A 15722-nucleotide genomic window follows, 5' to 3' on the forward strand; every position below is an offset into this window, starting at 1 on the left:
TTTCCAGAAGCTGCCTTGGTTACTCAGAATAATCAGGATAATCCACAGATCCTACTGTGAACAATTTTCAGTGTTAGTGTGTGCCTGTGTGTTACTCTGAGAGAGCATTGCCCGAGGAATTCAACAAAAGTTTCACCTTTTTACAGGAAAAAATTTGAGAATGCATCAGTGATGCATCAGTTGCTAAAGCCAAAATGATTACATCATCATCTGCAGACACCACAGATCCGTCTTAAATACCACCAAACTGGACACCTTGTGAAACTGTAAAACATAACCGCATCGTTGTGGAATTACGTGCAGGCTATTTGCTGGCATTATGTGTGGTTTTACAGAACATGTTTTTCTCACAATGAACAGTGAGTTCAAAAATATTTGGTATCATGTGGTTGGAAAAGGGTGAAGTCATAAACTTTAGAGCAGCACTTGGGCCTTTTAACCATTTGAATACATGCAGAAATAGCTGTACTGGAATAGCTGTTGTACATTTAAACACGAGAAAGCTATTTGAAAAATATTTGGCATTAGAAGCAAAGTCTCCATCACTGCGGACCGGTGGCAGCAGATAGCTGCACCTCCCAGAGCCTGGTTCAGCGGTTTCTTTCTCCAGACATCCTGTTGGAAGGGAGTTTTTCCTTCTCTCTGTCGCCAAGTGTTTGGTCATTTCATTGTTTTTTCTTTATTATTGAAGGGTCTTTACCTTAAAATATAAAGCACCTTAAGGTGATTGTTGTTGTGATTTGGCGCTATATAAATACATACAATATAAATGCAATACAAGTGTGAAATAAATAACCTTAATTCCTCACTCTGAGACCGACATTCATTATTTTATGTGAAAGACAACATCACGCTTGACTATAACACTGCCTTGGCCCATTTTCACCCATAGCAAATCTTTTAGTCAGGCTCAAATATTTAATCAGTGCATACCCCTGTGGAAGTAAAATCATAGAAACACCACACTGTCACTGTCAGAGAGAGCGCTATTGAAAATGAAATGCAACAAACGGCTTCAAGTTTCAGTATCTGTCTGGATATATCAGTGGGTGAACTGTTAGAGATGGAGACAGGTGTCAGATAAATGGAAAACCACTGTATGTTCTGTTATGCTGTGAGGGGCACTTTGCTCATATTTTGGATCTACTTGGAATTAAGAGTTGCTGCTAACAAGTACAAAGTCATTCTCAGTGAGTACCTTTATTCTATAATGTATCATCTGGGATTACAGTAGCTTTATCCAAATGGGACCAGGTGTCGCTCGCTCATCAAGACGCACAATGAATGTCTTCTAAAAGAATGGTGTTTCATCCTTACACTAGGCCAATTTAAGTGGTGGCCAGCACCACTTTGTACTAATATGTTTTGTTTTGTTTAGGGGTTGTTTTTTGTGCTCACTGGCCTTGTTTGCTTCCATTCAGTAATTGGAAGCCCCTTGACTTTGAACAGCTTATTTTTTTCCCTTGTCACGTATTTATGGAGACCCAGCTTGCTAATTGAAATGCTAACCTTTTAACATTCAGTAAAAAATTGTTTTCATCAGGTGCATCTTTGAATAAAAGGATTAGCCTTTACTAATAGGGCTGCATAAAACATAAGACTAAACAAACTGCACACAGCAAGTTCCCTTTTCCTGACTAGAACAAGATGAGTGTGATGTTTTTGTTTCTTACTCAAAATGTATTTTTCTTGGGTTTTGCTATAGATTATTTGTGCTTGCAGCCTGCAGGGTACTGACTGCTTTTGAAAAGTTGTTGAATACAGTGTGCTTCAGTGATGTATACACCAGAAATTTAGTATCAAAATGGAAAAGTTTTTGAAATTAGTGAGTCTTTAGGTTAACAGCACAACTGCAGACCCAACATGCCTGGGTCAGGGCAGTACTTGCAATCTTTACAGAAATCCACATCATACACTAGGTTTTAAGACTAGTATAGTCAAATTTTTGTGTTCATATAAAAGCTACGGTCAGCTTTTAATATACTTAATACAGAAGTGCTTGAGATATAAACAGGATGAGGAGTGTTTCTGTCCTGGTAATGTGAACATTGTGACAAAACAGTGTAGCTTAATCGCTTAAATTTAGACAAGTTGGACTAAATTGAATTTGAAGGTTAAACAGGTTGCCTCTTTTACCCTTCAAGGTTCTGGAAGCATGCATGAACATAGTAATAGGTTAGATTTAAACAGTGTGTTAAACTGAAGCAGTGTGTGTGTAGAGACTCTAATTTGTTTCAGTATATTTCACATGATGGTTCAAAGAGGTGTGGTTGAAAGATCTAGGAAATGACCTTTCAAATACCTGTTCAAAATCTAAATAAAACTGCCCCCCTGACACCCCTGTTTCTGAAAGTGTTGACAAGTGTGTGACAGATTTCCTTTGTGCTGGGATGTGATGGGCTCTAGCTCTCTAAAACATTTGCTGGTAAGGAAGGAAGGACTTTAATTTTCCCTCCTCATCCTGTTTGGTCTCCCCTCAGTTCTCTTGGTTTTGAAGCAGTGATCACAGTGCAACTGTCAGGATTACTGCAGCACAATAGGCAGATATGAGCAGATAGCCTTATTTGTTACAAAGCGGTTGTCTGACTAAAGCCCATACTGATATTCATAATTAGTCTGCTATGGAAAAGAAATGTGACAAAACAAAACAAAAAACAGCTTATTTTCCCCAAACATTTAATTTTCCCTTTAATTTTCTGTTAACCTTGAGAAGAAAGATGAGACTACTACACCAGTACTATCTTTATTGCCCAACAACAATAAAAGTCGACATTTCACTGTGTCTACTTTAAAGGTTATTTAAGGGTCAGGTCTGCTGATTTACTCCCACATGGGAGTGAAATCAACAACTGGGTTTCAGAGAACAACATTTAGAGATATATAATGAACCACAGTGGTTAGAAAAATATTGAAAAGTAAAATAATATGTTGTCATGAACATAACAGAAATGTTTACTGTATGTAACTGATCTAATTAATTCTGTAAATGTTCCAAATTTCTGAACATTGCATTGCACGCTTGTAATGGGAGAGTAATGCCATAATGCAATTACTGCCTATCCTAGATTATACAGTGGTCCACTTGTGATACATCAGATTGCATAATCATAATTGTATTGCATTACTCACCAGCATGCAATTAAGATAAAACATTTGAGAGAAATGTCACAGACACAATGTTACACGTACCTGGTTATAGGGCAGGTAATTGCTACTCGCATGTATACATCTGGTGCTGTGCTCAGCAACAGCTATAGCTGTAGTTCTTTTTGCTTAAAATAAGATTGCTTTAATCATTTTGATAATCATCATCAGTAGCGCTCATAAAGCTCATTTAGAAAAGTGTTTGATCTCAACAGAAAAGCAAATTTGTTGAATTTATGTAATTAACATGAAATTAATTGGGAATGTTGAATAAGACTGAGTTATTAATGGCACTGTAGCTCATTAATTTTTAAATGGAAAATCTTTAGAGGCCTTTTCAGCTCCTCTTACATTCATTGTTTTATCTAATGTCAACATGTGTTTTTCTTTCCAGAAAACAGGAACAGTTTTAAGTGACTCAGAGCTTTTTAGCAGGAGTGTAGGTTTTCAAACTGAAAATGAAATTAAAACGTCTTCTGGACATAGATGCATCTTAAATAGCATTATTGTTTGAATTCAGATTTTGCTGTTAGCAATGCAATGAGTTGACAAACTTCCCGTTTTAGCTTATCTTGAGCAAAACACACCTGATAAATGGAGGCCTGCCTTAGGCTAAATGTTTTTGACATACCTCCTCCCTTTCTGTTTTGTGCTCAGCCTTCTTATCTTTCCTTCCTTCTCACTCTTCTTCTGTTTATTCTGTAAACTGAACATGACACTAAAATACACACTTGTGGATACAAACGAGACATTTTTTTCAAATTCATGAAAATCCAGTTTCACAGTGAAGTCTGCTAATTTAAATGGTGAGCTTCTGAATTAGCCTTCATCTGTGCCCTGCCTTTGTGTGCTGAGGATTTATGATAGAAGATGGCAGATAAAAGTGGGTGAGAGGTAAAAGTAGAATTGGTGCCATCTAGCTGCCATATTCAGCTTTGCAAAGCTGAATATGGCAGAGGAGTGCTGTTAGTTTTAAAACTTATAGGGCAACCCATTTGTTTACTTTTAGTAAACTGTGGTGGCACTGTTAGTTAGTTTTTTTTCCCCCTTCTTAATCTAAACCCTCGACATCCCGCCTGGCTGTTGGAAATTCAGCTCAGCATGTTCAACAAGAGCAGAAAGATTTTCTTGTCTTTCCTGTTACTGGTTTGACATTTGACCTGTAGTCTCCCTGTTTTCTTCCTGTGGTCATGGATTATCAGGCTGTGTAAAGGATTCTGGCTTGAGATTTAGACACAATTGTATAAATTTATTTTTATTTCTTTTAAACCAGTCCCTGTTAAGAAGTTTTGTGCTTACCTGGTTGAGCAGAAGCCTCTTTAGGCTCCGTGTGTCACTCCTGTCCGACTCTCACCCTGCTTTCCAGTCTATTCTGTGCATTAAATGCCAAATGTTATTCTTACAAAAAGTTATGAGAGTAAATTATTATTTAAAAACAAATGAGTGCATAATAACGGGTCAAAAAGTTGCTTTGAGGGCCTGTAACTCAGAATGCTGATAGTATGAGTGATTAGGAAATGCTTGTGAATGAGCTGGTGTAGTTGGATCTTGTTTAACCGTTTCACCTGTGTTGGGTTGTTTTTCTTAAAACTGAGGTAAAAATCTGAGATGAAAGATAAAAAGATGCTTCAAGTTTTTTCTTCTAATTTTTTTTTTAAATTATATCAAACAACATTGAATCTTAGCAAGATGGGTGCTTTTACATTGTTGTCCAAACTTATAAAACTATTCATTTATTTTCTGTAGTTCTCAAATATAATTAATTCAAATTTTCACTGTGCTTATGTTCAGTGTTTTCTCTCCTTTTTTGTTTTGCAGGCAAGTATCTTCTGCTACCCACTAACCTTCAGCAGACAGCTGGCCAGGCATCATCTGAGACGTCCAACCTGGTTCGAATGCGTTCCCTGAACCTTGGAAAGTCAGACCCCTCTCTCACCTCCAGCATGGTGAGTAATTCATTATGTCAGCCACTGTGAAATCTGTTACCCTGATTCAGGCAGACACAAAAGCCGCTGTTTGTAAATTTCACTAAACCAGTTGTTTCATAATATTGGATCCCCCGCCCTCGCATATAAGCACTGCATAGAAGACACTCTTCATATAAGTAGTGTCTGAATAACAGTTAAATATGTTAGATACAGTAAGAGGGTTTTTCTTATATTTTCCTCCTGCAGGCAGTCAGAAATAAACATGGTAGCACATATGCCATTAAATGTTCCCGTCAGCCAAACCTTCCCTAAATCCTACTAAAATTTAAAGTATGTTTTAACAAAAACTTTGAAATGACAAAGTTATAAATCCAATCAATCCAAAATCAAATTAATCAAAAATAATTTAACATTTTTCTTCTTAATACATAAAGCTAGCTTGCTATTTGTTTTTGCAAGTGTATAATACTTCAAAAAATAACACAACAGCAAAAACCAAAAAAGGTATAATTAGTTGCCTGAAAATCTTGAGCCAATATCAAGGTTTTTTAGGTAAGTGTACCTCCTGCTGTTAGTTAGACTAACAGTTTTTTCATGGGTTTTATTTTTAGTTTCATGTATTTCCACTCACCTGTGGTCCAGCGAATGACCTGTATGTTTTTCTTAATGACTGTATCCTGTCACTACTGACAGATAATGAAACACCTAATTGCGTTGTTTGTTCCGTAAATGTTTCTATTTCTGTTTATAAACCAGTTTACATTTCTGCATTTTCTGTTGATACAGTATATGACTGCACATCAGCAACATCAGTATTCATATTGATCAGAGATATCGTACCAGATGCACAAAGGCAATTTTAAACTGGTGCCTATCTGTGTAGTTTAAAGTCTAAACATTAAAAAAAGGGGGATGATGTTGATTGAGGTCCAGGTGCATCTGTGCTTTGACATAAATTGTGTCATGAAGACAGACCTGACCTTCACTGTGCTCCCGCTCGGTTCTTTCAGATGACACTGATAGATACTCTGATGCCGTATTGTGATCTTATTATCTCAGGACCAAGATGCAATCAAAGGAAGAGGGTAATCTAATGCTGTTAACCTATGAGTCATTTCTGTGTGTGCTTGCAATCGGTTACAGAAAAGGTTAATGTAATAAAAAAAAAAAAAAAGAAAAGTGAGGTGTATGTTTGTATGCACAGGTGTGTCTCTGCTTACTTACTGTGAAAGCACATTTTTGCTAACTGATGCTCAGTGATCACAGTGTGTTCACCCTAAAACAGGCACTGTAACCCCAGCTTAAGGGTGTCTGTTTTTCAAATGACTCATTATTTCATGGTGACAGTGTTTACATTAATAACAGTGCTGCAGTCAAACTGATAGACTATTTTGTCAAATAGACACGTTATGTAGTTTGATAAACAAAAAAATTTAATATTCTGCTGTTTTTAATCTTAACAAATTTTGTCTTGGTACAAGTCAGGTATTAAAATATCTGGCCTGCTTCCTTACACTTGGGGGCGCTAGTGTATTTTCACTATGTGAAACTTAAATACATGTGCCCTTGTGCTTGTAAAAGCTTCACATTTTCCCTTTGGTTATTGTGCCCGGTACTGGAAATGAATACATGATTTACTGTAACCTAATTCTCGTGTGAAGATGTCCTTCAGCTAATGTGTTCAATCAGTTTGACATCTGTGACTTTTATGTTATGTGTTATTGTAACACAGCCCTTGTACACATTGAGCATTAGATCAAATACTTGGTTAAACTATCATTGACAAAAATCTTTCTGTCTCAGCAGATTTGTATTAGGCTACTAAGACACACTGCCACATTTATCAGGTTCTGTTTATCCAATGTGTTAACATAAAAGTGCATTTGTGTCATTGGGAGCCCAGATTCAGTCAAACGTCAATTTTGTGCACTCATAGCACAGTCTGTAAGGCCATGGGGTCCTAAGAGGCTAACGTACAATATTTTCAAGCAATAGTTTTGTGGGTTTTTTAAGAAAATGTTATTTGTAGTATCTCCCAGGACATGTTTAAGGTCAGTGAAAGGTTGTGGCCTTGGTTCAACCTCTGAAAATTATTCGAGTGTAACCAAACGTCTTTTGTTCCTTTAGCTTGATGAAACGTGGTGCCTCCCATACAAATGTAATGTGGGAAGAACAATGTTAAGTGGTTGAGTGTTGAGTCCCATGATTGAGCTGTGACAGACTTTCATAATGGCACTAATGTGTTTCAAAAAGCTGCTGCTGTATAGTGCTGTAATTTTTATATTTGTAACTTGAAAATGACACTGGACAAGTATTGTAAATTATTTAGCACTCATGAAAATTAATGTGCATCATTTGTTGTTAAGGACTTTACAAAAAACGTATTACACGTATTACTGTACAACCCTTTTTCAACTGCAAATTATGTTTTCAAAGTTAAATTGTCAATACTGCTTTTATCAAAAAAGATAAACTATTTAACTTTTCTTAGCTTAGCTCTCATTTTACAGATAAAATAATTTAATGTTCCAGTGCTTTATGGTTTTATTAACATTATCTCAGGATAGTGACGCATGAGATGAGCCCTCTTGTTTGTAGTATTTTAATTTATCTAATAAAATATTGATAATGATTATCACCATGCAAAATATTATGATATTATGCTATATTGATTTTTTTCCTCTATCCCTTTATATTTACTGGTTAAAACATAGAATTTTAAGTTCAGACAAATGTCTTAAAATCTGTCTAACGAAGACTTGATTAATCTTAAACGTGTACGTCTTTACAGCTCCATCTTCTTTTTGTATGTATACAACGTATGGCCAGGTGTTATCGTTGTTCCTTTAGGAACAAAGATTGTGCCATTCTCTTCTGCTGATTCTTATTCTTAACACTGTTTGCATGACTCTGGTGACTCAGTGCTTAACGGCAGGAGAAAATGAAATACTGGTGACCGCTGCCCGGATACGGTGTTGTGTGGACACAAGCTGAATGGCTGATGTGTGCTGAATGGCTATATCTTAACAGTATCTTTTGAAGTCGGCTGCACTGACACCTCAGGGGTTCATCTACAGCCACTGTATTAGCCTGCCTTCAAAATGAGCTTAGAAAACATGTTGAATTGGCTGACCTTGAGAGAGGAGCAAAATGGATGAATATCATAGCTTCTTGTCGATCTAAACATGCTCTTTCTTGGTTTTCTTCTTACAGTTTTCATTTGATTTAATTTTGGTAATTTCACACTTTTTTTGTAAATGAATATTTCCCTGCTTTGGAGGGATAACTTTGCCTGAATACCGTTTTAGGGTAAAAACTCTTAAACAGTCTACTTCAACATGAAAAGATTATTCCTGTCACTTAGACCTTGCAGGCAGAATGACATTTGTCATAGTCATGGTTATGATTGGGAAGCCCTCCAGTCCTCGGCTATAATCACAATGAATGAATGGAGGCCTGCCAGAATACAAACTCTGTTATAGTCTGTCATTGTCGTCAGTTGTAACCCTGGTTAGATTTGGCAGATGCATTCTTGTCTGAAAAGACTTGCTGCCAGAATTGGATGCTTTCTTGTTAGTTTAAAATGGGCCTCTGCCAACTGTAGGTGGTTTTCCATGACTACCACAAAGGTAGTTTTCATTACTTTGTACTCTGGCAGGGGTTTTGTATAAATATGTTTATCAGGAAATGGCATTAAAACTGTACAAGATACAGTTAATATATTACTAAAGACATAATTCTACATTCCTGTGGTTAGACAGCTCAGTGGTTTCTTTTCTGGATCTTCATTGGATAATTTTCTTTTTGCAGACGTTTCCAATGTGCAGAGGATTCATCCAATGACAGTCTAGGGACTTTGTTCATCTTCTGACTTTTGCTCTGCCAGCACCAATGGGTTGATATTGTTTAGTGGTTTGAGTCAAATGTCTGCTTGATGGATTTCCATTTTGGTAAGTTTGACTTGTGTTTAGTGTAATCAAACCACATACAAACAGGAGCTAGCACCTCATCTGAAATTGTTTAAAAAGAATACAGTACAAACGTGAAAGAATACCCAAGCAAATGCAAATAGACAGACAAACACACTAAACTAAGATATTATTTAACTTGCCAAGAATCAGCATGTTATTTCTTGCTCACATTAGAAGTTAGCTAAAGGCAGGCTCCATGTTAATACTCCTACCCTATATCCTATACTTAGGTTATTTGTTTTTACTTCGTCTCCATCTGTTTGTTTTCTATCTGTGCAAAAAAAGCACCTTCTTTGCACAGATGACCTCAAGATCTCACAGCAATGTTTTACCCCTTTACCTCACTGGATTGCTGTTATTGTTCTTTGCCTTTTCTGTCCATCATGGTTTTCCATCATGCCCCTGAGTGTGCATGGTTTTTTGAGTAGCGTGGCCCATCTCTCTTGACTGTGATGCTCTTTGGCAGAAAATCAATACTGGTGTGATATGGAGATAAGACTGTCATAATCCTGATGTTGTGCCTTTGTGGACTCTCGTTTTCGCTCGTAATTGTCAGTCACTGATGTCCTTTACTGATATCATTGTAGTTGGAGTAGTTTGTGTTTGCAAAGGAAGGAAATGCAGTTTATGTCAAGGCACACAAGGAAGAGTTGTGCCATAAATAGACAATTACAGATGTTATTGTCTATTGTAAACCAGATGCTGAGATGTTTGTACTTCAGTTTTTTGAGGACATTGAGCGACATATTGCTTTCTCTACCCAAACCATCACAGCTGGTATGTGCGGTGATGGTTTGGGTTACCACAACTCTCTTACTGACCACAATCTACACTAAACCTGAATATAAATAACCAACCAACCAACCACCCAAATTAAGCAATCCAGACATCAGTCTTCTGCTGCTTATCTGGGTTAAGGACATGTGGGAGAAGTCTAAACAAAGAAGATCAGACCTTCTTCTCCCTGGGCTACCTCTTATCATCCAAAGGGAAACCAAATTGTTTGCAAGACAGCAGCAAAACATAATCTCTCCAGCGAGTCTTGGGTTTGAACTACCCAAACTGGCTCCTTTCGATGTGGAAGAGCAGCAGCTCTACTCAGTCCCTCTTCAATGGCCAAGTTAATCCCTCAGCGCATCTCTAAGGGAGAACCCAGCTACCCTTCGAAGGAAACTGATTTCCACAGCTTATATCTGCGACCTCATTCTTTTGGTCACTACCCAGAATTCATGACCATAGGTGAGGGTAGGAACGTAGATTGACCTTTAAACCGTTAAATTTCATCTTATGAAGGGATTTGTATTTGTATTTACATGGTCACTCAGTATTGTCCAAATTAAAGAAAATAGAGAGGAATTGAGAGTGGCTTTTGTTTCTTGTTGATCACTTTTTTCTGCTTGTTTTAAAGGTTTAAGGTTTACTTAATTCATTCACAGGTTGTCAGTTTTGGGCCTTAGTATGGCTGACACTGATTTGTATGGAGGGAATACACTCTTTCTAGTCTTACTGCTTTCTTCACATGTCATGTCCCTCCTCTGCCTGCCTTATATCTGCAGGTTACCTATTGGTCTGATAAGCCCGGGCAGAGCAGAGGCTGTGGGTCACTCAATCAGCACACTCAGTGCCAGCTCTCCCTTTTTTCTCCAAAGGTAGTGAAAACAACCTCAGCTGTCCACCCGCCAGGAGGAAATGAGTCACAGACAACCCCTGGACTTTTCCCAGAGGCTTTTCTGTAGCCCTGCTTTGAGGCCATTTGCTCAAACTGTCTGCCTCAAAACCTCAAAACCCCTAAACCCATGTCAAAGCAGCTTTACTTCGTCTGATTTCATTTTCTGAAAGCTGTCCACAATGGGCTTTTTGATTTCTATTTATTTTAGAATTTTATAAGTGGCAATTTAGGCATTTATATTAGCATCTATACTGTGTCAATGACACAGTGTAATAAGTAGATAGTAGAAATGTTCTTTTTGAGAAACAGTTTCACATAATAATGTTTTGATTGGTGTCTTCAGAATTTTTATATAACTATAAACTATAACTGTACATGTGTACTTTAAACCAATATTTGGCATTTTCCTTTCCATAATTTGAATTTGCAATTGAAGTTCTTGGACAGGACCTGATGTTATTTGTCTGATCTCTTCACTTTCTTCTTCTTGTGCACCTCTGGGCCACTTCCACTTTTGTTCTCATCTTTTGAAATTGCTTCTAAGAACACTTAGAGTGCATTTCTTGCACTCTTCTTCTTGAGAGAGAGAAAGAGAGACTGAATTTCTCAACTTGGTCAAATCAACTCTTTTATTTCAGTGTCATTGTGTGCAAGAGAATAAACAATGGCATGCAACAAATCTTTGGTTTGTTTTCATAGAATGTCCTCAGACGTTTTAGGGCGTTACAGTAGAATTCTAGGTAGAATGAGCATGCTCCTGGATGAAGTTGTGATGATGTGCTGAATTTTGGCTCAAGCTATGGACTCTTCCCTTGAAAACTCTAAAGAAGAGAAAAAAGGGCTCACAGAGGGAACTGAAAAAAGCAGAAGCACAGAAAGTGGTGCAGAGGTGCACAAGACTGCTGCCACAGCTGGAGAAGGTGCAAGGGAATTTCAGACAGGTGACCCATTACGTCAACTTTTACATGAGATTATCTTTAAAACTAAGAGTTGCTTTTGAGAGCAGTGTTTAGAGACATTGTGGTTGTCTTTTAATGGAACATTATTGGCCACTTAATTCTGGTGTGCTATGTAATACTTGTTGCTTGGACAGAAAAATATGCTAAGGAACAAGTTTAACATCCAGTATGATGGAAAGCAGTGTAAATGTTCTTGTGAAGATGAATTAAAGAGGAGAGTTGCTCCTTGTATTTATCAAAATTAGGGCTGGGCTATATCATACCGTTCACGGTAATACCGGTGTAATGTTGGGCAACCATAAGAAAATGAAATATCGCGATAGAATATGGGTAAAACGCACGTGCGCAGTGCCTTTGTTTACATACGCACATGGCGGTGACGCAGAATAAGAAGAGCAAAAGCGGATCGTTGAATGAAATGGATGAACCAGAATTGGTTTGTAAAAATGCTGCAACTTCAGTGGTGTGGAACTGGTTTATCTTTGGTCCGTCAGATACACAACAAAGCACTATTTTTGGTAGAGCATGCTAGCGGGCCGTCGTTATTACCATGTTTTTTGGAAAATATGGCACACTTAAAATGAATGCTTTGATTTTTCTGAAAATCTACAGTGTCCCTTATAATCCCGTGTGCCTTATGTATGAATTCTGGTTGTGTTTACTGACCTCGAAACGATCTTATGTACACGGCGCTCAAAAATCTGTCACACCGCTTGATGGATTGTCCGGAGCTTTACGGCTATCGTAGGCAGGCGCCTCGCGGAGTGATACGTACTGTGCTTCAACGCAATATTACCGTATTGTGTGTGTATAACCTTTTTTTTTTAAAGTTTTGTGGATATTCTACATGGTTATGCTGAGGATATGTCGGCCAGTTTCCACTGGAAATGCCTTTTGGTTAAACTGTCAGCAAGGAATTTGCATTTGCACTGTTAATTTTTTATATAACTTTAATGCACTTAAAAAAGCTGCTTGTGTAAGTGAAAATATATTGATTTTTTTTGGGGCTTTTTGCACTAATAAAGTTGAGGAGTTGTAAAGTATTTTGTCTAGTGTCAATTATATTGTCAGTTATATCGTTATCGCAAATTTTCAAATGTATATCGTGATAAATATTTTTGGTCATATCGCCCTGCTCTAATCAAAATATTTGCTAATTGTCTGTCAGGTGTTGTCATCGGGTGTTGCTTAATTGTTTTGACATTTGTAGCTGCTGAGGTTGTTTCAGTGGCTGTGTATGAAAGAAAAATCTGGGCTTTGTGCACTGAATAAGACAAATGACCCCTCCCTTGTGTTTCTGCTGCTCTTCATCTTCATTGTGAGCCCAATGTGGAATTTTCTTAATTGTTCCTTCAAGCAGTCACAGACTGAGCAGCGGCTTGAGACATAACAGGATTCTTTAATTCCCGCAGGTAATCTGAAGGCCATTGTTCAAGCTGAAAAAGTTGACTACTGTAATCCTTGTCCTCTGAGGTATTATGGGGTTTATTCAAAAACAACCTGATTACCCGAGCACAGACCTGGACTTTTTGCTCTCCTCCTTATCAGCACAGTAATACAAATGACTGCTGCCCCCCAGCCCCTGCACCAGTTCATCAGCTTTCTGTTGTACAGGTTTCAAGATGAGAAAAAGTTGCTGTAGTGGTCACCTGTGCGACAATCCCTTGCACCTTCTCCACCAGCTGTGGTAGCCATCATTCCAGGCGTTAGTCTCTAAGATGAATCTTTTGAGCTTGGCTGGAGATGAGGAGAATGGAAGGGGCCCACTTAATATTCACAGAGCAGTACCACAGTGAATGGAAATGAGTGAGAGAGGGTGAAAAAGAGGAGGGGGGCCACGAAAAACACAGACTGAAACAGAATGCAAAATTGCAAGATCAAATTGGCAGCGTGGTACATGGAAACAACTTATTTTACAAATGCTAATAATTCAGGATGGCGTGAGGACATGGAGTTAGTGAGTGTGAAGATCTGTGATCGCTTACCGACTGCCTCAAAACTCATTTCTTTGGAGCTGTACCAGTGCATGAAATTGCTGGAAATTGACACTGGATATATGTAGCAGGTTGTGCCGGCTGATTTCTGTATTGGGTTCTTTAGAATGAAGAATGCATTGCATGCGTGCGAATTGGCTTGCATTTTTGCATTTTGTAACATTTTCACAGCTAGTTTAAAAGGATGTAGCGCAGCAACAGTATACTTTACAGTGAGGCTGGTTGTAATTTTCCTTTTTTTTTTCTTTCCCCTCCCTTGATGCATTGCTTTTCTGTAGCCCTCTCCTTTTCTTTCACACCAGCTGCAGTGTCAGCTATCATGTTTGTTTTTTGGTCAATGGCCTAACCTTCAGGTGAGTAGTCACTGACTGCAATAAGAACAGTGAGGACAGTTAGTCCTGCATACTGCAGCCAGGATGCCAGATTCATTGTGGAGTTTGGAGCAGAACAATGCTGGAAAGGATATCCTCTCATTTTCATGGTCATCTAGGGTGCCCAGAAAGCATGGCTGCTCAGAGAAATGAGTCTTGGGGCTCCCATATGCCCCCAGCACCCACCATACCTCCCATTCACTCCCACCAGTCGCTACGCTAAATTAGAACTGCCCATCTTCTCTCTGACTCTCCCCTCACGCTCTCTCTCCCTCTCTTTCTTTCTCTCCCATTTTCTTGCTCTGTCTCTCTCCTTCACTCCTGAAGTTGGAGAGCTGAGGAACAAGGGGAGGTGTCAGCTGACTGCCCCCCTCCAATCAGATAAGTTCTGATGGAAGTGTTTAGCAGCTGCTAAGATCAGATTTAGCCTGAGGGAGGGAGGGTGCAGGGAGGCGAGTCAGTGCAGCATGGCTGTGCACCGGTAAGGAGGTATGATAAGTCGGGGCTCTGTACCATGGACGAGCCCAGCATTCTGAGGAGACGGGGGCTACAGGTAGGAAAGCAAATCAAGCTACGCCTACATGTTGTGCTGTGTCTGTTGGGACTTTTTCCCTGGATCTGCATGTTGTTTGTGAGGCTTCTGCATTGGTTGCTCTTTTAAGAGAACACATTCAGGACTTTGAGACCTTTCTGCATTAACACTTGGCATATTGATGCATGCTTGTGTGTGAGAGAATCTCTTGGCAGGACTGTCTGCACATAATTCACCATAGCAGTTGGTAATCCTTGTCTTTCTTTCTCTGTAAAGATTTGTAAATAATGGTTCACGTGGCTGTTTTCATCCAAACTATGTTACTTCTTAAACAACAAATCAATTCATTTTCAAATTTTATTTCTGTTAGCTGTTTGAAAGGGGAAACAAGAGCTACGTGTACTTGGAGAAAGATTGATTACTGTATGTTTTGAGAGGGGGTTTCTTGTGGATTATTGACTTTTTATCATAATTGAGCTCATATTGAGGCTTTTTCCTTGTAAATTTGTCAGAAATCATGATTGAGGTGTGAGCAGAGATCAGGACAATAGTCAAAACAAATGATGTATTTTAGTAAATTATGTTTGCCAACACTGCAATACCATAAGATAAAAATGAAAAAGTAAAGCCATAGGGGATGCACGTGTGTTTTATAGCATATGTCATATCATTTTTAATCAAAGACCTTTTAAGCTTTGTTCATTTTCTTCCACCAACCCCACAAACACTGCAGCAGCTGCTATATATATTTTTTTTATCTTTAATTAGGCTTCATTTATAATTTTGCTTACTGTAGCTAGAGTCAGGTACAGAGTAATTGGGAAACATTAAAAAGAAAACTGCTTTTTTAAACTTGTACATGTGTTTTGATTTACAAACTCTGTGTAATCCATGGTAATTATGCTGTTCCATGGCTGATGAATTTAACCAGTAAAACTGCTTTCATAATGTGACATAAAAAAAAACATAATGAGAATATTTTGGAACTTTTTCCCCTTAAAAAATTTAATTAATTTAGCTTTTGAGGAAGCCTTAAGAAAGAATCTCTAAGATTTTACTTTTATACTCACAAAATTGGTGTCAATGTGTTGCTCAGTGATTATGGATCTTTTTGAAAGTTATACAGCAGAAATACTGATGTTTAATTTAAACGA

The 15722-nt window shown here is 38.1% G+C and overlaps 1 protein-coding gene across 4 annotated transcripts in view; it reads left to right on the plus strand.

The window, feature by feature from the left end:
- mast4 (microtubule associated serine/threonine kinase family member 4) overlaps positions 1-15722 on the plus strand; it is a 110206-nt gene that overhangs the window by 18019 nt on the left and 76465 nt on the right. For 3 of the 4 annotated variants that reach the window (XM_035910311.2, XM_006796878.2, XM_087843883.1), the window contains exon 3: positions 4963-5090. In XM_035910311.2, the coding sequence (XP_035766204.2) occupies positions 4963-5090 (128 nt within the window). Of the gene's footprint in view, positions 1-4962; positions 5091-14477; positions 14590-15722 lie in introns of those variants that run through there. The other variant, XM_087843886.1, reaches the window with a different exon arrangement.

The sequence above is a fragment of the Neolamprologus brichardi genome, chromosome 7 (assembly GCF_056152115.1).
Source record: "Neolamprologus brichardi isolate AB-2024 chromosome 7, ASM5615211v1, whole genome shotgun sequence".
NCBI classification, from domain to species: domain Eukaryota; kingdom Metazoa; phylum Chordata; class Actinopteri; order Cichliformes; family Cichlidae; genus Neolamprologus; species Neolamprologus brichardi.